The sequence below is a fragment of the Emydura macquarii genome, unplaced genomic scaffold, assembly GCF_026122565.2.
Source record: "Emydura macquarii macquarii isolate MOO-44397 ecotype Brisbane River unplaced genomic scaffold, CSIRO-AGI_Emac_v2 contig_1790, whole genome shotgun sequence".
NCBI lineage: Eukaryota > Metazoa > Chordata > Testudines > Chelidae > Emydura > Emydura macquarii.
The window spans coordinates 644963-664735 of NW_027131927.1; the positions used below are offsets into that span (position 1 = coordinate 644963).

General features: G+C 64.6%; 1 protein-coding gene across 3 annotated transcripts in view; it reads right to left on the minus strand.

Annotated features, from left to right (window-relative positions):
* Positions 1–774: 774 nt before the first annotated feature.
* MARK4 (microtubule affinity regulating kinase 4) overlaps positions 775–19773 on the minus strand; it is a 35547-nt gene continuing 16548 nt past the window's right edge. Inside the window, exons 2-18 of one of the 3 annotated variants that reach the window (XM_067556499.1) lie at positions 18074–18271; positions 17587–17640; positions 16572–16620; positions 15782–15847; positions 14752–14822; positions 13869–13925; positions 13300–13536; positions 12801–12920; positions 11407–11506; positions 10835–10944; positions 7246–7402; positions 6671–6885; positions 6235–6338; positions 5395–5655; positions 4981–5060; positions 3918–3962; positions 3382–3586 (exon numbers count right to left, since the gene is read on the minus strand). In XM_067556499.1, the coding sequence (XP_067412600.1) occupies positions 3522–3586; positions 3918–3962; positions 4981–5060; positions 5395–5655; positions 6235–6338; positions 6671–6885; positions 7246–7402; positions 10835–10944; positions 11407–11506; positions 12801–12920; positions 13300–13536; positions 13869–13925; positions 14752–14822; positions 15782–15847; positions 16572–16620; positions 17587–17640; positions 18074–18271 (1989 nt within the window). In that variant the 3' untranslated portion in view covers positions 3382–3521. Of the gene's footprint in view, positions 3587–3917; positions 3963–4980; positions 5061–5394; positions 5656–6234; positions 6339–6670; positions 6886–7245; positions 7403–10834; positions 10945–11406; positions 11507–12800; positions 12921–13299; positions 13537–13868; positions 13926–14751; positions 14823–15781; positions 15848–16571; positions 16621–17586; positions 17641–18073; positions 18272–19773 lie in introns of all 3 variants that reach the window. The other 2 variants (XM_067556498.1, XM_067556497.1) reach the window with 2 other exon arrangements.

Sequence of the window (19773 nt, forward strand, 5' to 3'; positions counted from 1 at the left end):
CTCGGCTGGTCGGGGGGCACTGAGCACCCAGGGCTGGCCCTGCCGTGGCTGAGCCCCTCTCCCCAAAGTGCTCATCTGGGGGGCTGCCACCAGCTGTTTTCTGAGCCCCTGGGGGCCGGTGGGGGGCTCACAGCCTGCACCTTCACCCAGCAAGCACCCCCCCTCCCTCCCAAGCATTGGTGAGTTCAGCCGCACACTCCCGTGCGGTACAGAGGCCCTGGGAGCAGGGTGCCAGCTCTTCTCTGCCCGCCGCCCGTCGTCCTCTGCCACCGGGAACTGGGCCTTTGAGTGAAAGGCCCCCGCCCTGCCCCCCTCATTGCGCCTGCTGCGCCTGTGGTGCGCGTGGGCCCGAGCCACCCGCGAGAAACGGGGCAAGTCTGGTGGTGGACGGCAGCAGCGCCCATGCCCTGCGAGTCCCAGCTGTGCCCGCCTGCCAGCCCACCCCCCCCCACAAGCCCCCAGCCATGCCCACCAGCTCCCGGGACCCACCAACCTTCTCATCACATCAGCCCTGCCTTTGGGACCCCCAGCCCTCCCGCCTCATGAGACCCCAGCGGCACCCTCGAGGCTGCCCCCCCCAGCCATGCCCAGGCAGAGATTCAGTCCTGCTCCCTGGTTGCTTGAAGGGGCTCTTCTTGTCATGGTCCTGCAGCCAGCTCTCCTGCCAGCCCAGCAGCTGGCATCTTCACGGAAGCACTGGGCACAAGGGGAAGATAAGGACCAAGGGGGGGGGGGGGGGCACACCATGTGAAGCAAATCTCTCTGCACGGGAGCAGCTGCCCAGCCTGGCCACAGCTGGTATTGCAGGGCAGCAGGGGCTGGCACCCCCATGCCGGGCACCAGCTGCCCATTAACCTTGAGCAAAGCAGTGTCATGGTGTGCAGCCCGGGCCAGGCCCCTGCCAGCCTCACGGGGCCAGCGGAACTCCCTCCCACAGCACAGAGTGCCCGCCTCCAAATGCATCACGGGTGGTGCTAACTTGTTCTGCACACCGTGGCTCCCCGGGGAGAGAGATGCCTCGGTTTCCCAGCAGCCCCTGACCAGCACACGTGTGCACACACCACACAGTATGGGGAATGGGGACAGGGCAGGAAATCCCACCCCCCAGAACTTATTGAGTCTGCTGGGGCAAGGGCATCACTGGGGTATCCCAGTACAGACAGGGTCTGCCGTAGGCAGAACTGCAGCCTTAACTCCGCCCACACATCCCTGTAGCAAAATCCACGGCACTCTGCTCCGTGCACATGGGCGAGGGGCGCCCGGCCCCTGGGGCGGCAGGTACCCAGCTGTCGTGGAGGGGTGGAGCAGGGCTCAGGACTCCTGGGTTCTAGGCCAGGGCAGCGTCTCCCGGCTCAGGGAGAGGGCGTCACTGAGGGGTGTTTGCAAAGCGCCGTGTGCTCCTAGGGTGGCGGCACGAGGCTGGAGCCGGAGGAAGGCCCAGTGCCAGGAGAGCCAGGCAAGACCTGCGCCCACAGGGCGGTGAAGCGGGAGCCAGAGCAGGGGGGGAGGCTTCCTATGTTTATTGGGGTCGATACAGACTGGCACGCGGGGCTGGAATAACTTAAAAATGTCCCAAGGCTACGAGCTGGCTCGTTACTCTACACAACCCTACAGGACTCGGGGCGTATTTACAGGGGCTGTACAAGAGGGGAGGGCCTGGCCCGGGGCGGGGGGAGGCAGATGATGGGAGGGGACCCACCAGGGATTGCCTGGGAGCTGCCTGTTTGCTTTGATCCGCTCTTTAAAAAATGAGGGTGGGGGGGACTTGTGCCAACAGACCTCAGCTGGGACCTGTCCCCCACAGCTAGGACACCTGCAACCTGGGGCCACCCCACCCATGGCCAGGATGTCTTCCACCTGGGGACCCCTCCCCCACTGTCAGGACACCTAGGGACACCCCCCCCCGCCAGGATGCCTGCCACTTGCTTACAGCCTCTTTTATTCCCACCTCTCCCTCAGCCCAGCCTACAGCCCCCCCGGGATCAAATCTACCCTCCCCACCAGCAGCGGTCCCCAGATGCGCGGGGCAGGAGGCCAAGCTGACCCCCCCCCCAGCCAGGGCATGCCCATCCATGCCAGGTGCAGCCATGCCAGGACCCCGGCAGGTACCAGCTCCGGCCAGGCCGTGGCCCACTTGGGACCCTGCCCACCAAGGGGGCTGCGTCCCAAGCAGCGCTGAGTCCCCCTGGAGGTCCAGCCTCCCTGGGGGCGTGGGGCTCGGAGCTGGGAGGAGGGCTGGGGTCAGAGCTGCCCGAGGGAAGGGGCATGGTGCCTGGAACTGCCTGGGCTGGGGCCGCTGGGCAATGGGGGTGACCCCCAGAACCCAATCGAACCCATCCCATCCCCGCCCTAGGGGCATGTGGGGGCGGGGCCAGGGCCATTGCCATGCCCTGGCTGGGACTACAGGGCTTGGGACCCCCCCACCCACAGGCCAGCGCTTGCCCTGGTGCCTGCTTAGCATTGCTGTGGCCAGCAGGGGAGGGGAAGCAGGGGATCTCCCTTATCTGGGAGCTGCCCTCTCAGCCCTGTGCTGGGGGGAACCTCCCTGTTAAGGGGGAGCCCTGCGGCCTGACTCGGCCAAAGGCAGACGGGGGCTCCCGCCTGGCTGCCCTGCTGTCCCCAGCTTCTAGCTCCTCGCTCTAGCCCCACTGCTTCGCCTCCACCCCACAGCCTTCTGCCCTAAGCCCCCACCCAGCCCAGAACCTCCTGCCATACCTGGCCGGAGCGTGCCCCCCTGTGCCCAGAGTATCCCCCACATTAGAGCGCCCCACCCTGCCTCTCCCGGAGGGCCCTGCCCTGTCTCTGCCCGCTCACTCCCTACAACGTTAGCAGCCCAGCAGCCTGCCCGGCCAGGCTCTGCCATCCTAGCCCCGGCCTCCAACCCCCCTGAAGGCAGCAAGGTGCCCCCCCAATGCCTGCTGGAGGGGGGAATGCTCCCCGTGCTGGGGACAGTGGCTCAGTTACACCCCCAATGGGCTGGGGACCCCCCCCCCCGGCGTTAGGCTGGGCGTGCGGCCAGGAGCCGAGAAGAGCCAGGCCAGCCCTTTGTCCCAGTGGGGGACGGTGCCGGGGGCCCCAGCTCCCCCCACGATCCCCTCCGAGTGGCAGGACAGGCCAAGCTCACAGCCGGCCTGGTTGGGGGTGGGGGGGGCATGTCCCCCCCATGGGCTGAGCCGCTGGCCGGATCCACGCCAGGCTCACGCTCCCAGTGCGGAAGAGCAGGAGGTCGGGTACGGGGAGGCCCCTGGGCCCCTAGATCTGCAGCTGGCTGGAAATGCGGGTCACCACGGTGCGGAAGGCCAGCGAGGTGCCGGCCAGGCGCCGGAAGAGCACGCCCGTCAGGCCGAGGCGCTGCAGCCGGCACACCTCCGCCTCGAAGTGGCAGAAGTGCTCGCTGGCGCTCTTGGCGTGGGTGCAGGACAGCAGGAAGGGCTCCAGCTGGTGGCAGCAGCAGCTGGCCGAGTCCGTGGCCTGGCGCAGGGCAGCCATCATGGCCTCGGGGGGGCGGGCGCTGGTCACCTTCACATTCCAGGTACATCGGAGCAGCCGGGGTTCTGCTTCCTTTTGATTCCAAGGTAAATTGCAACTGCGGGCGGAGGGAGCAGAGGGGGCGTCAGCCGGGCGGCCAGGGGGGCTGCAGGGATTCCACGTTGGGGGGATGGGGAGGGCTGGATCCCTGCGGAGATGCTGTTCGGGGTGGGGGCGGCGCTGCCAGAACATCGGAGGAAGGGGGCGAGTGTGTGTGGAGACCGGGTTCTGGGCAGCCCCGGCAGGGCGGGTTCTGGGCAGCCCCAGGGGGACAGGACAGGCCCTGGGCAGCCCCTGCGGGATGGGGCAGGGCAGGGCGGGGCATAGCGGGTCAGCTCGGCGGGGCAGCCCTAGCAGGACGAGACGGGACGGGACAGGGCAGCACGTACCTTGTGAGCGCAGATCCCCCGATTCTCTCAGGTTCGTCTGCGACCCTGTGGCGGGGACAGAGCTGCTGTTAGTGGCAGAGCCGAGGGGCTGCGCGCAGAAGGGGCAGCAGCGGATGCTGGGCACGAGGAGACAGGGGTGCTCCCGTCCTTCCCCCCCAGGCATGTGCCCAGCCCCCCGAGGCGCCAGTGATCCAGACCATGAGGGGCCCTCAGGAAGGTTTCATTTAAGACCCAGGATGTGCCTGGCCTGGCCGGCTGTTGGCCAGGAGATTCCTCCATGGGGCGGCAGAGGGAGGATGATGGAGGGTCCCCCAAGGCTGCTTTGGAGTGGGGCGGGCTGCCCCACAAGCCTGCTGATGAATCTGTGGGCTGGAGAATCCATGGGCTTGGCCAGACCCCAGAGGAGCTGGTGGGGCGAGATGGAAGCAGCCAAGCAGTTTGGGGGTGGGGGGTCGGGGGCACACACCACAGCTGGATGCCGTGTCACTTACCCCCTCTGAGAGCTGCTGAAGGACAAACCCCGTCCCCCCCCTTCTGATCTCAGCACTAGGGCCCAAAGGCACCCAGTGGGCGCACGCCAACCCACCCACCCTGGTGGGGCACAACCAGGGGGCTCAGTTCTGGGGCTGCGGGGCAGAAAGGGGCTGCCCTGGGGGAATCTCTCTGCCCGGGTGTACGGGTCACCCCGCAGGCTGCAGGAGCAGGTGGGGATGAGGGGCTACTGGAGGGGACCCCAAGTATGCGCAGACTTCTACAATATGAGCCCTAGCTGTCTAGATGGGTGGCAGGGGGCTGAGATGGAAAGGGCGGGCTGCTGGGGAAGGGCCCCGCTGAGGATTGTGGTGCACAGCTCCCCGATTGTGGTGCACAGCTCCCCGTTGTCCAGCCAGATGCGCTCCCCCCACCCCGCCGCCCCAGAGCTCCTGGGCGCTGGCCGACCTGGGAGCCGGGCAGGTGTAACCACAGGACCTGGAATCAGCGAGAAAAGGCACGGACAGAGGAGAGAGCGAGGCGGGAGAGCGGGGCTGACGGGGAAAGCAGGCGCAGAAGCAGCGGCACTTACTGATTTTGGCTCCTTGAGGCCCGGAGGCGCCAGAGACGCACCTGTTAGAGTTCTGCCGCTTAGACGGGTCAAGAGTGACCCTGAAACAGAGAAGCCGGAGTGAAAGGGGAGCAGAAAGCAAGAGACCAGAGGCAGCAGGCGCCCGCCCTGGGCACATGGCTCACGCAGGGAATCTTGGCACCCCCCCTAGACCCCAGGGCCCAACCAGGGCTTCCCCCCCAGCTACCGCCCCTGCCCCGCACCCCACAGCGCCCCCTGCTGGCAGAGGCTGGAGTAGCCAGGAACTCCCCCCCTAGCCAGCGCTCCTGCCCCGTGCCCCACAGCACCCCCTGCTGGGAGAGGCTGAGATTGGAGGAGCCGGGAGCGCCCCCCCTCCAGCCAGCACCGGGCGGGCGGTGGGCTGAGGGCGCTCACCTCCGCGTCAGCTTGGAGGTGAGTTTGCTGAAGAGGTTGGAGGTGGCCCGGCTGCGGCTCTGGGGCAGCGGCGTGGCCTCGTGGGAGAGCGTGGGCGAGGCGGGCGGCCCGTTCTGCACGGCCCCGCGCCGGTCCCGCACCTGGCCCCCGTGGAAGGTGCTGCGGATGGTGGAGCCGCGCGAGAGGCGGGTGCGGTCCGAGGACGAGGTGGCGATGCTGTGGGTGGAGGGCGACGCGGGGGGCACGCGGTTGGTGATGGAGCTGGGGGGAGAGGAGAGAGCCCCACGGTGAGCCCCATGCACTCTTCTCCCCACCCCCCCATGCACCCCTTGCCTCACAACCCCCCCACGCCCCTCTCCTCCCCGCGCCGCCCGTATCCTCTCCCTATAGCCCCCCATGCACCTCCACCCCATAGCACTCCCAGCTGTATCCCCCCCATCTCCCCCTTACACTCCTCTCCCCACATGGACTCCTCCCCGTCTTACCCCTCCCAGACTCGGGGCAACAGCCTCTGGCCTCAAACTCCTGTACTTGGGGGCAGCCCCTGCCTGCCCCATCCCGCTGCCTGAGGCGGGGCAGGGAGCTCCCTCTCTAGACACCAGCTGGATGGCCTGGAGCTGGGGCAGCCCCAGCTTAACTGCAGCTCAGTGGGGAGACCTGCCCCATCTCAGAGCCTGCTATTGCCGCCCGCCCCCTGGGCCCATCCACCCTGGTACCCCCCTTGCTCCTCCCAGTCAGATTCCTGGGCCCATCCCCTCTCTATCCGCTCCCCTCCCCACAGATCAGCCCCCCAGGCCCCTGCCCCCCCTGCCCCGCGAGCCCCGGGCCCGGCCTGGCTACCTGTTCTCTTTGCCGTTGTGCAGCAGCAAGTGGCGGTCGGTGCCGGGCCGCTCCGTGCACACGTACGTGTTCCTCCGCGTCATCACGCTCGACGGGATGTTGTTCTGCAAGGGACCGAGCGGGGCTGAGCCCGAGAGCCGCCGCGCCCGGCCTGGCCCTACCCACCACCCGCAGGGACACGGGAGCACCAGCTGGCTGGGAGACAGGCCTCTTCCCTGGCACCCTGCCCCATCCCTGGGACACGCACCAGGCCCCCGGCACCCTGCCCATTCCCTGGGGCACACGCCACCCCCCAGCACCGCACTCCACTACCCAGAGTGCGCACCACCCTGCCCTCCTGCCCAGCTGCCCTTACCCCTCCCACCAACCCCTCTGCCTGTCCCCTCCCCCCGCGGTCCCCTCCCCCGCAGCCATCCTGGAGCACCCCCCCCCTCACCGTGTTGATGGCGCTGTCCTTGCGCCGGTCGGGGATCTCGGATTTGTTGGGGTTGTTGGCGCTGCTCACCATGGGGCTGGAGGGGGGGATCCCGCGCCCGCTGCTCACCACGCTGCAGCTGGCCTTACGCGAGGGCATCCGCTCCTCCTTCAGCTCCGCCTCCCCGGTGCTCGTGGGGCTCCTCTTGGGGTGCATGGGGACAGGCGAGGGGCCACCTGCCAGCAGGGGAAAGGCCTGACATCCTGCCCCGGAGCACGGCGGCCTTGGGTGCCAGCCCCGGCCTGGGCAAAGGGGGCAGCGGGTGGGGCTGGCGCCTTGCTCTCCCACGGGGCTTTACCCAGTCACCGTGCCCACAGCCCCCCACTGCCCTCTCCCCCTGAACTCCCCACAGCCCCCCACTCCTCACCCCCTCTCCCCGAACTCCCCACTACCCACCCCAACCCCTGTCCCAAACGCCCCAGAACCCCCAGGCAGCACCTGGCACTCAGCTGCCCTTTCACCCTGGCGCCCCACTGGGGATCCGGGGGTCTCAGAGCCGGGGGTTAAGGGGCTGAGTGGGGCACCCTGCCACTCACAGAAGTCGCTGTGTCGCCGCTGCCGGTGGTAGGTGGAGGAGCTGCGCTGGCTCTTGCTATGGGAGGAGGACTTGCTGGTGCCATTGGAGACCTCGCTGGGTGCCCGCACCCGGGCCAGGGAGAGGCTGCTGCCTGTGCGTGATTCGCTCCCCTCCACCTGCCAAGAGATGGCACCCGTTACCCCTGCCTGGCCAGCCCCGCTCTGCCCCTGGGCGCTGGCTGGAGTCCAGGCTGGGTGACGCAGGCCAGAGGTGGAAAGCGATCCCGGGGTGCCTCCTACAGCTGGCTCCCGGCCCTGCCAAGCCTGGGAAAATCCAGAGCCCAGCCTGGTGCGCGATGATCATGCCAGCCAGTGGTCCACGCCCTGCTAGGCCTGGGCTGCTCCCACCCATCCAGGGCTGGGGCTGGTCCAGTTTAGAGAGGAGAGCAAGGCCAGATCCTGCCATGGGCCCCCCCCCCGAGTCGACCTTGGTGACGAAGGGGAAATGTTCTGTAGTGTTTATGTGCCCGGCTACCCAGTGGCTGCAAAAGGGTTAACAATTTGGGGTGGGGGCCGGCACCTGGCTGCCTGGGGCACCAAACACAGCCATGGAAGAACTGGCTCAAACTGACCCAGATCAACAGAGGCTCCAGCAAGACCAACAGACACCCAGGGACTGAAGCATAGCAGGTAACAGCAGGTCACCCGGCAGGCGAGCCAGGGGAACCAGGGCTCAGGGGTTGGGAGACCGTCTACCTTCTGGAGGAGCTCAGGACCTGGGGGAGCAAAGGCAGGGGTGGAGGAGGGAGCCATCCCAGCTCAGCTGGCTCCTCAGGGCGCTGGCTTAGCCTCGGCCTGTCTGCTTTGACCCAGGCAGGTCAGAGGTGGGAGCCAGGGGCTAACACAGGGCGGCTGCCTGGCTCTGCAGAGGCTGCTGGCAATGGCTGTGACGCTCCCTGGGAGCATCGCGCCCGGAGGGGATGGTGCAGGGCTCCGCAGGGCGCTGGCTGGGCTGGACTCTCTGCGGAGAGCCCACGCAAGGAGACGGGGTCGCTGGCGCCCAAGGCCCAGTCTCGCAGTCCTGGAGGCTCCGGGCCTGGCCCTGAGGAACTGGGGGCATCCTCGGGGCCTGGCCTGCTAAAGAGGTCACTCCCAGGAGACTGATCACAGGCTGGGGAACAGACATGACAGCCCTGGCTCTCCTGTGCCAGCCCCAGCCCCTGACTCCTGCAGCCAAGATCTGGCCACGGGGCATGGAACTGGCTGTTGCTCAGTGTGGTTGCTGACCCTCCGAGTTCGGCGTCACTGGCACATTTCACCCTGGCTGAAAACACCATCATAGAGGCTCAAACTATATGTACTCCCCCACCACCACCAAAAAACAAACAAACAAAGGAAAACAGTAGGAGGACCATAAAAAAAATGCCACCATGGTTAAACCACAGAGTAAAAGAGGTGGCTGGAGACAAAAAGGCATCCTTTAAAAATTGGAAGTCAAATCCTACTGAGGAGAATAGAAAGGAGCATGAAATGGCAAGGCAAGTGTGCAAGGATAATTAGGCTGGGCAAAAAAGAATTTGAAGAGCAAGTAGCAAAAATCACACGAACTAACAGCAAAACATGTGTAAGTACATTAGGGGCAAGAAGCAGCCAAACAATCAGTGGGGCCATGGGACGATCAAGGTGTTAAAGAAGCATTCAGGTAAGACAAGGCTGTCGCGGAGAAGCTAAATGAATTCTTTGCATCCGTCTTCACTACAGAGGAGATGAGGGAGATTCCCACACCTGAGCCATTCCTTTCAGGTGACAGATCTGAGGAACTGTCCCAGATTGAGGTGTGGAGAGAGGAGGTTTTAGAACAAATTGATATTAAATAGAAATAAGTCACCGGGATCAGATGGTATCGCCCAAGAGTTCTGAAGGAACTCATATGTGAAATGGCAGAACTACTAACTGTGGTATATGAACTACCGCTTAAATCAGCCTCTGTACCAGGTGACTGAAGGATAGCTAATCTGACACCAATTTTTTAAAAAGGCTCCAGAGTCGATCTCGGCAATTCCGGGCCAGTGAGCCTAACTTCTGCACCAGGAAAATTGGTTGAAACGATAATAAAGAACAGAATGATCAGACATAGATGTGATATGATGGGGGAAGAGTCAACATGGTTTTTCTAAAGGGAAATCATGCCTCACCAATCTATTAGAATTCTCTGTGGGTGTCAATAAGCATGTGGACAAGGGTGATCCAGTAGATATAGTGTACTTGGACTTTCAGAAAGCCTGTGACTAGGTCCCTCATCAAAGGCTCTGAGGCAAAGTAAGCAGTCATGAGATAAGAGGGAAGGTCCTCTCCTGGATCAGTAACTGGTTAAAAGACAGGAAATAAATGGTAGGAATAAATGGTCAGTTTTCAGAATGGAGAGGGGTAAATAGCAGGGTCCCTCCAGGGTCTGTACTGGGACCAGCACTGTTCAACACATTCATAAATGATCTGGAAAAAGGGGTAAACAGTAAGGTGGCAAAATCTGCAGATGACACAGAATGACTCCAGACAGTTAAGTCCAAAGCGGACTGCGAAGAGTTACAAAGGGATCTCATTAAACTGGGTGACTGGGCAACAAAATGGCAGATGAAATTCAGTGTTGATAAATGCAAAATAATGCACATTGGAAAACATAATTCCGATTATATAAACAAAATGATGGGGTCTAAACTGGCTGTTACCACTCAAGAAAGCGATCTTGGAGTCATCGTGGACAGTTCTCTGAAAACATCTGCTCAGCATGCAGCAATCATCAAAAAAGCTAACAGTGCTAGGAACCATTAGGAAAGGGATAGATAACAAGACAGAAAATATCATAATGCCACTAAATAAATCCATGGTACGCCCACACCTTTAATACTGTGTGTAGATGTGGTCACCCCATCTCAAAAAAGAGACATTAGAATTGGAAAAGGTACAGAGAAGGGCAACAAAAATGATGAGGGAGATGGAACAGCTTCTACGTGAGAAGAGATTAGAAAGATTGGAATTGAAAAGAGATGACTAAGGGTGGATATGACAGAGGTCTATAAAATCATTTCTGGGGCGGAGAAAGTGAATAGGGAAGTGTTATTTACCCCGTCACATAACACGAGAACCAGGGGTCACCCAATGAAATTAATAAGCAGCAGGTTTAAAACAAAGATAAGGAAGTGCATCACACAACGCACAGTCAACCTGTGGGACTCACTGACAGTGGATGTTGTAAAGGCCAAAACTATAATGGGGCTCAAAACAGACTGAGATAAGTGCATGGAGGATAGGGCCATCAATGGCTATTAGCCAAGATGGTCAGGGACGCAACCCCATGGTCTGGGTGTCCATAAATCCCTGACAACCAGAAGCTGGGACTGGATGACATGATGAATCACTCGATGATTGCCCTGTTCTGTTTGTTCCCTCTGAAGCAGACAGGATACTGGGCTAGATGGACCATTGGTCTTACCCAGTGTAGCCATTCTTATGTTCACAGTTCCCCTCAATATCACATGACTACCCCCCCCTGCTCCCCACAGCTCCCCCCACCTCCATCAGACCCCAGGCACCCCTCCGGCCCGCACTCACCTCATTCTTCCTGCCCAGCAGGAGGTAGGTGGCCGTGACCTCGTTGTATTTTTGGCTGTTCAGGGCTTCTTTGATCTCCTCACGGGTGTATCCCATCCCCACCATCACCTCTGGGAGAGAAGGGCTGGATTCACACCTGGCACAGACGCCACCCCACCCGCGGGCAGGCCCCACCCAGTGCCCAGCTCCCGCCCGACGGCGCAAGCCTTGCGTCCCCTAGGCTAGACGCCTGGCCCGTTTGCCCACCTACTGCTAAGCCCTGTGGGGGCTGGGATGAAGGTGCCATGTCCTGGCCCTGGGGAGCCAGTGCACAGCTGCTCTGGGGAGATGGGGATGGGGCAGCCATGGGTCCAGGCCGTGGGGCCATGGGTTTGTTCTGCCCCTGACGCCCAGCCAGCTTGGGTCCATTCAAGTAGCCCTCCCCCAAGGTGGTGCCAAGCAGACGCCCCCCCCCAAACCCACAGGGTCTGTGAACAAATGCCCCCCACTAACAGACCCAGCACTGTCCCCCCCACTGCCATCGGGGCCCAGGTGATGACCCCTCAGCACAGCAAAGCCCTGGGCCCCCTCACCGATGCGCTTGGCGTCCCCGAAATCCTCCTCGGGTTCCTTGTAGGGCTTCAGCTCGTCGCCCTCGTAGCCCATGTTGATCCATTTGTCTTTCATGATTTGCTGAGAGAGAAGGGATGAGTTGGGGGGGAGGGGGGGGGCTCAGGCCTCCCTGCCGGGATGGGGGCTGCGTATCGAGACCGGGCACCCCTCACCTCCCCACAAAACCGGGACATTGGCCGTGTCTCCCCCCGCCAGGCACTCCTCACCCCCTCCACTGGGACAGGGGCCAGGTCTCCCCACTCGGCACCCCCACAGGACACAGCCTGTATCTCCCCGCTGGGGTACAGACGCCCCTCACTAGCCAGACCCCACCCCCCGAGAGGGCCGCAGACCAGGAGCAGAGACAAAGGTCTCAGTGTACCCCTTCCAGTGCGCTTGGGCCCTGTCCGTGCTGCCTGTCTAGAGATGCTGTGGGGAAGGGAGTCTGGCCGCCCCCCCATGGGCCTGCGGGAGCCGCACAGCCCCGGGGACTCCCCACTGGCTCTGCAGGCCCCGCCCGTCCAGGGAGCTGAGCTCTGTGGGGGCTGCACGGAGCCTGCCTGGGTCCCAGACACCTTGTAATTATCCCCTGAGTCAATTACACTAATTACAGTCATTGGGGAGATGGTGCCAGGCAGGGCCCCACGCAGGCATTAATGAGAGCTCAGCCCCCCGGGGATTGCTGCCACTGGGGCAAGGGGGGGGCACAGAGTGGAGCCAAGAGCAAAGATGGGGTCCCAGCTCCATGGACAGAGTTGGGGGTTGGGTAAATGGAGCCCCACAGAGCACAGGAGCGGGGGGAGGGGGAGGTGAGGAAATGGGAACGTTGGTAATATTGTTATGATGCCCCTCCGTGCCTCAGTTTCCCTCCGGCTTTGCACTGCTCCGCACAGGGTGTCAAGGGTTAAACAGCTACGGCAGAGGTGGGGCCAGGAGGCTCATGTCCCGTCACTGTCTAGGGGGGGCCAATGGGTTGTTCGAGACGGGCCAAAACCGACCCAGATCAATGGAGGGTCTGGAGAGCCAAGGGGAGCCCCAGTGGCCGGGACGTTCACACTAGCACCAGCAGGGGGCAGATTCCCCAGCCCTCGGCTACCTCGTTCTGCAGAGGTGACCAGCGTGGCTGTGGCAACTCCCCGGGAGCATCCCGCCCGGAAAGGGATGGTGCAGGACTCTCAGACCTGGAGGCCACCGGCCCGGCCCACTAAAAAGGGTCACGGACTGGGCACAGGCTGGGACATAGACCAGCCCCTGTGGATCCATGACAGGGAGACGCCATGAAGTCCCAACTCCCGTCAGCTGCCTGGGCAGATTGCCCTGCGGCACCCTGCCGCCCACGCCGGGGCACCCTGCCACCCTCCCCGCGGGCACTCACCTCCAGGGTGCAGCGCTTGGCCGGGTTGAGCACCAGGAAGCGGCGCAGGATGGTCTCGCAGTCCGTGGACATGTAGAAAGGGACGCGGTACTTGCCTCGCAGCACGCGCTCCCGCAGCTCCTGTGGGGTGCAGTGGGGTGGTGTCAGGCCTCCCTGCCTGCCCGGGACCTGCTGAGCCATCCCTAGGGACTTGGCTAGCAGCTGGCAGCAAAGGGTTCTCCGCGCCCCCCGCCCCACACCAAGGGGAGGGGGTCAGCTCCAACATGAGGCAGGGACTGGGCTCTGCCCAGCGGGGCTTTAGGGTCCCCCGGGCCCTGGCTCTGTGTCCAGGCGACAGCTCCCCATGGGGAAAGGGCAGGGATGAAGCCAGCCTGCCCCTGGCTAAAGTGGCCCAGAGCCCTGTCTTCTTACCCCCATGTCTCCCCAGGCACCCCGCCATCCCCACATCCCCCCAGGACTCCCCACCCCCACGCCCTCCCCCCGGTGGCCCCCCCCCCACCTTGAGGTTCTGCCCGTCGAAGGGCAGCGAGCCGCTGACCAGGGTGTAGAGGATGACGCCCAGGCTCCAGATGTCGACCTCGGGCCCGTCGTATTTCTTGCCCTGGAAGAGCTCGGGGGCCGCGTAGGGGGGGCTCCCGCAGAACGTGTCCAGCTTGGAGCCCAGCGTGAACTCGTTGCTGAACCCGAAGTCGGCGATCTTGATGTTGGCGTCGGCGTCCAGCAGCAGGTTCTCCGCCTGGGGGGGATGGGGAGAGGGGCACGGTAGGGTACAGCCATGTTCCCACGGCCGGGGATGGGGGTGGGGAGGGGGCACGGCAGGGTTCGGCCATGCCCCACAGTTGTGGGGGAGCAGGGATACATCAGCGAGGGGGGTGGGGCGGGGAAGGATGAAGGGAAGTGCCTAGGAAGGAGTGGGGGCTGTGGGGTGCTGGGAGCGGGCCTGAGCGGAGGCAGAAAGGGGCTCTCACCTTCCGGTTTGGTGTTTGTCTGGTGGGGGGGGGGGGATTACCTGGTGGGGGGGGTGGGATGCTCGGGCAGTGCCCAGGGCAGGGGCGGGGGGAGACTCACCTTCAGGTCTCGGTGCACGATGTTCTTCTGGTGACAATAGTGCACGGCCGAGACGATCTGAGGGCAGAGCCGGCGGTGAGGGCAGCGAAGCGACCGATGCCCCCCTCTGCCCCCCACCGCTCCCCCCACTGCACCCCGGGAGGGGAATGGCCCCTTTACGGCAAGTGCTTTGCTGCCAGGGATCCAGGGCCGGGAAGGCAGCGCCCACCCCAGGTGGGACCGTGGGTCTCCTGGGCTGGCTCCCAGCAGGGAGCATGGAGCCCTTAGCCCCCTGCTCTGCCCCCCACACAACGGGGACAGCAGCACAGACTGACACCCCACATCGCTCCCCTGCCCTCCACACACACCACTCGGCCTCCCCCACACAGACTAGGACCAGCAACACACCACTGCCAGCCAGCTCCCCCCAGAGCTGCACAGCCCCCCCCCCACGCACACACACAGCCCCCCCCACGCACACACACAGCCCCCCCCCACGCACACACACAGCCCACAGCCCCCACCACTGTGCACACAGACCCTCTGTCCCTCTGGGGCTGAGGGGGGACCAGGCGTGGCAGAAGAGGCTTCTCTGTGCTGCTCCCAGCTTCCCACCGCACTGCCCAGCCGTCAGCCCCGGGAACTGGGGCTAAACCAGAGAACTCCCACCCCGTGCCCCACAGCGCCCCCAGCTGGGAGAGGCTGGGGCTGGAGTAGCCAGGATCTCTCTCCAAAGCCGGCGCTCCTGCCCCGTGCCCCACAGCGCCCCCAGCTGGGAGAGGCCTGGGCAGGAATAGCCGGGAGCTCCCCCCCAGAGCTGGTGCTTTTGCCCCACGCCCCACAGCACCCCCAGCTGGGGTGGGCAGGGCTCCCAGCCGTTCCCCTCTCCAGGTTCTGTCCTGACCTGTCTGAATTTTGCCCGGGCTTCCTTCTCCTTCATCCGTCCATGAGACACAAGGTAGTCGAAGACTTCGCCTGGGGGGGAAAGGTGGGGGGCCTGTCAGGAGTAGTCTGAAATGGTGGGGGGCAGTGCCAGGGAACTCGAAGCCAGGAGGGAGGCTGGGGTGACGGGGCTTTGGGCAGGTGTGCCTCCCCGCCCCAGCCCCATGAATGCAGCTTTCCCACCGGGGGTCCATTACAGCAGGAGACGGGGGCATGGAGACCCCACACAGACCCACGCGGCCACTTTTGGGGAAAGTGCCCAGGGGCCGGATAAGCTGGGCAAAGCCCTAGACAGAGCCAGGCTGGTAGCACCGGGGGTTCGTGCCCCCCACCCCTCTCCCTGGCACTGCCCCACCCAAGTGCGTCTGGGATAAGCCTGAGCCCGGGTGGCACCAGTCTGCAGGCACAGATGGGAACTGCCCATGGAGCCGCTGGAATGGGGGGGGAATGTGTGTACACCCCCCCCAGCTCCCAGTGCCAGCCTGCACCAGGAAGGCAGCTGCTGGGTGGGTGGCACCTGCAGGGGGGCCGGTGGCTGGGATTATTTTAAGCTGGCAGAGGATAATTTTAGCAGCCGGGGGTGGGGGGAAACGAGCAGAGCCCCCGATCAGGAGGGGGCGGGGACAGGCCAGGCAGGCCCCTGCCTCCTCCCCACACCTGCCAATCCCCCCAGGCTGTGAATGCTGGAGCAGCTTTCAGGGTGCTGGGCCGGGCTGGCTCCCACAGCTACGGGCAGCTCAGAGGGTCCGAGGGCAGGCTGGGTGGGGCTGCAGCCCACAGAATGCTGGAGGCGAGCCGGGCAGAGGGGGGCTGGCACAGCGGGATCTGGGGATGCCAGCACTATACAGAGAGGGGGTGTACAAGCCGGTGATGCAGAGGGGTCCGGAGCTCCAGGTGGGGCAGAGACACACAAAGGGGTTGCGGGCAGGCCAGGGGCACAGGCCTGGGGGAGCAGGTGCGGACACATGAGGGAGCAGGGGGGACGTTCTCACCAGCGCTGGCGTACTCCATCACCAGGTAGAGCGTTTTCTCCGTCTCGATCACCTCAAACAGCTTCACTGTAACACAGAGGCACGGGTCAGAGTCCAGCCCCCCGGCATCGCCCAGCGAGCCCCGCTCCCGCCCGCACAGCCCACGGGGTACCCCGCCGCTGGGGATCTGGTCGGGGGTCTCCCCTATGGTGGGGCTGGAAGCTTCTTTGCTCCCTGTGCAAGTCCCAGCGCCCTCAGCTCCGGGTAGTGTGGATGGAGCAGCACCGCTCGCCCCCCCTGCGTGGGATGGGGAGGGGTAGCTCCAAAAACGCCCATCGCAGCACAGCACGGACCCCTTCCAGAGAGCTGTGGGGAGGTGTTGTGGGGAGGGGCTGGGAGGGGGGGGCTACGACACTGCAGAGACGGTTCTGATCTCGTATGGCAAAAAGAAGGACATTCCCAAGCAAACCCCTCCGCTTTGGTGCCAGGCGGTGCCCAGGTCCTGCAGTGATTCCCCGAGCCCTGGAGCTCCTACCCCGGGCAGCCGGGGCAAGGGAGGGGGGGAGGTGGCTGAGGTGACCCACTCCCAACATCTGGAAATACTCGGGGAAGGTTTGCACAGTCACCTGCCTTCGCTCTGCCCCTCGCTCCCCCCACAGCTCTGCCCTGTCCAGCACCCGCTGTGCTCCCGGGTGCCCTGGAGCCGGCTGGGAGATGGCAGACGCGCCCGCGGCCGGGCTGCCACCGACCAGAACCTCTCTGCGCCCACATGTGCGGCGCGCTAGAGCCTCCCCCTGGCCCCCCGGCTCACCGATGTTGGGATGGTTCAGGCCCTTCATGATCCGCACTTCCCGGAAGAGCTGCAGGGGGCACAGAGACGGGGGTTTGGGGTTTTTTTTTAAACAAACAGCCTCACGGTTCCTCCTCGCCTGCCCCACCACCTCCAGCCCAGGCCTTTCCCTCTGGGGGGCCAGCTCCGATCCGGCCCCAGGGCAGGGGAGTGGCTGGTTGGGGTGGGACAGAGGCAGGGAATGAGACACGGGGCCTTTCCCCTCTGGGGGGCCAGCTCCCATCCAGCCCCATGGCAGGGGACTGGCTGGCTCGGGGTCTGTTCTAATCTGCTCCCCACAGGCAGCAACTATGGCCTGGGAATCCAAGGCTAATTAGCAGCCCCTGGTGTGGGGGAGATGCCTGTTACCACAGCAACCAGCCTGGCCTCTGGGCACTAATTAGAGCAGTGATTTAAGGGGGGGGGGGGATATGTCAGTGCCAGGGGCTGGGGCAGGCAGGCGGGGCTGGGAGGTTAGTGTCCTGGGGTGGGGGGACAGGAGCAGGGGCTGGTCACAGCAGGGCGGGTGCCCTGGGGTAGATGGGGAAAGCAGGGCGGGTGCCAGGCAGGGTGGTGCCCCGTGGTAGCTGGGTGGAGAGGTGTCAAGCAGGGCAGGTGCCCCGGGGGCGCTGGGTATGGGACCCGAGCTCACGGCAGGAGCACGGTGAGGAAGCCGTGTGGCACCGGGAACCCAAGCGCTGGGGCCGGAGCCCCCCCCCCTTCTCCTGGCCCGCAGCACAATACACTCTTTGTGGAGCCTGGGAACCCAGCCGCTGGCACGGGAGCTGTGCTGCGGGCAGCCAGCGGGGGGCAATGCCCATCAAGAAGGGCCTGGAGCTGCTGCCCCTCTCGCCAACCCCAGGCCTGGCTACCTCCAACCCAGCCCCCGGGGCAGGGCAGCCCCAGCCTGGGCAGTGCCCCCTCCCCAGGGCATGGGGCTGCCAGCACCTGCCGGAAGCGGGGGGGTAGTCGGCCCTGGCCCCCCATCCTTGCTCACCTTCTGGAGGCTGGTGGGGTTCAGCTGTGTCTTGTCGATGATTTTTATTGCAACCTACAAACAATTCAGATTCTGGCTGGGGGGGGGGAGGGGGCACGGCGCTCAGTGCCCCCGCCACCCCACTTCCCTCCTTGTGCCCCATATGCCCCTCCACTCCTCTGCCCCATCTGCACTTGCCCTATACCCCAGCAGCATCTTACGCCTCAGCCTCCCCCCCTCTTCCCAGTGCCCCCCTTGGAGAACCCACCTGTGCCCCCCTCCACCTCTGGGCATAACAGAGCTACTGTGCACCCCCTCATTTTACACTACTCCAGAGAGACCCCCCACATCCCCCGCCCTCTCCATAGTGCTGCCCCATGGCCCCCCCACAGCCCCCACCTTCCCCATAGTGCTGCTCATGGCCCCCCCACATCACCTGCCACCGTGTCCCATGGGGGCCCCATAGCTCTCCACCCCCCATAGCGCTGCCCCCCGGCCACCCCCTCACCTCTCTGCCCGTCAGGATGTGCCGGGCCAGCTTGACCTTGGCGAAGTTCCCCTTGCCAATGGTTTTGAGGAGCCGATAGTTGCCGATGTGGGGCTGCTCGTCGGTGCAGGAGGCGATGGAGTTCCGGCAGCGCGCGCCCAGCGACCGGCTGGACCAGGACGAGCCCTTCTCCGAGCGGCTGCTGGCCAGGCTGGAGTGCTGTGGGGAGACGGGCAGCGTCACCAGGGGACAAGGGGTCGCCAGGGGCTGCGGGGAGAGAGGCAGCATCACCGGGGGAGGGGGGGGGCAGGGGGGCACTGGGCACTGCGGGAAGAGGGGCACCAGGCCCTTGGAAAGTTTCCCAGGGTTGGGGACAGCCCAGCAGAGCCCCCAGCTGGGGACTCTCCCCATTGCACAGGTGGGAACCTAGACCCGGACAAGGGAAGGGGCTTGCCCAAGGTCACAGGGGGCTCTGGACCAAAGCCATGAATAGAACCAGGAGTCCTGCATCCCACGCGCCCCCTTCCCCACACACACACCTAGGGAGGGAACCCAGGATTCCTGGTTCCTAGCCCCTGCTGCTCCAGCCACCAGACCCCATTCCCCTCCCAGACCCGGGGATAGACCCCAGGAGTCCTGGCTCCTAGCCCCTCCTGCTCCAACCACTAGCCCCCACTGCCCTCCTGGAGCTGGTGCAGGTTGGGCTGGGCTGCTGACACACAACACTTGGGATAAGTCAGCAGAGGAGTGTGCGGGGCCAGGCACCCCAGCCAGATACTTTCCCCAGCCCCGAGTGCCCTGCGCCCGGCTGAGCAGGAAGACCCACCGGGGTTGGGTGGTGGGGGTCACTCTGCTACCAGAACCAACCGGCTCCTGCATCAGGATGAAGGTGCACCACCCGTGCCAACAGGGAGGGTGGGGGTGGGGAGACACCCTCCACACGCCCCACCCCCCAAGGCCCCTTCCAGGGCACCGGCCGGGTGGGAATGGGATTGGCAGGATCTCCCGGACCAGGCATGCCCGGATGGAGCTAAATGTGCCGCGTGTCTAGCCTGGCCCAACAGCTGGAGCCCCGCGCTGAGCTCTGGGGTCGGGCCCAGCCGCCCCTTCCAGGCCCAGCTGGAGGGGCAGGGGTGGGCAGCTGGGCGGGGGGAAGGAGGGGAGCGCAGCAGGCCCCGCAGGAGAGGCCACCCGCAGGGGTGGCACCGAGCCCAGCTTCTTCGGAGTCGCTGCCCTTGCCGTGTCCCGCAGCCCACGCCGGCCCCCGGGAGCTGCAGCTTCAAGGAGACTCGATCGATTCTCCCTCCTGCCGCAGCTGCACCCGGCCGGGCCGGGCAGGGGCAAGGGGAGGAGCAGGAGGCAGTGAGCAGTGCCGGGAGGGTCCAGACAGCGAGAGTGTCTCCTGGGTCATATCACTGGCCCCCACTGGCCCCCCACAGCCCCTCCACCTGCCACTGCCCCCGCACAGGGACTGCCATCCCCCCACGCACCCCTCGCCCCTCAGTGTTACAACCTCCCTGTATCGGTGCAGTAAAGGCCCCCCCAAATCCCAGCCTGAGCCCCTCCCAGCTCCCCCCCCCCCCACAAAGGTTCCCTGAAAGCCCCATGCTCACAAAGCTGCCGTCCCCCCAGTCTGGCAGCGAGGGGGACTGGGCCCAGCCAGGGGCCCGTGCTCCCCCAGGGAGACGATGGCATTAATGAACTCCGCTCAGAGGGGTTTG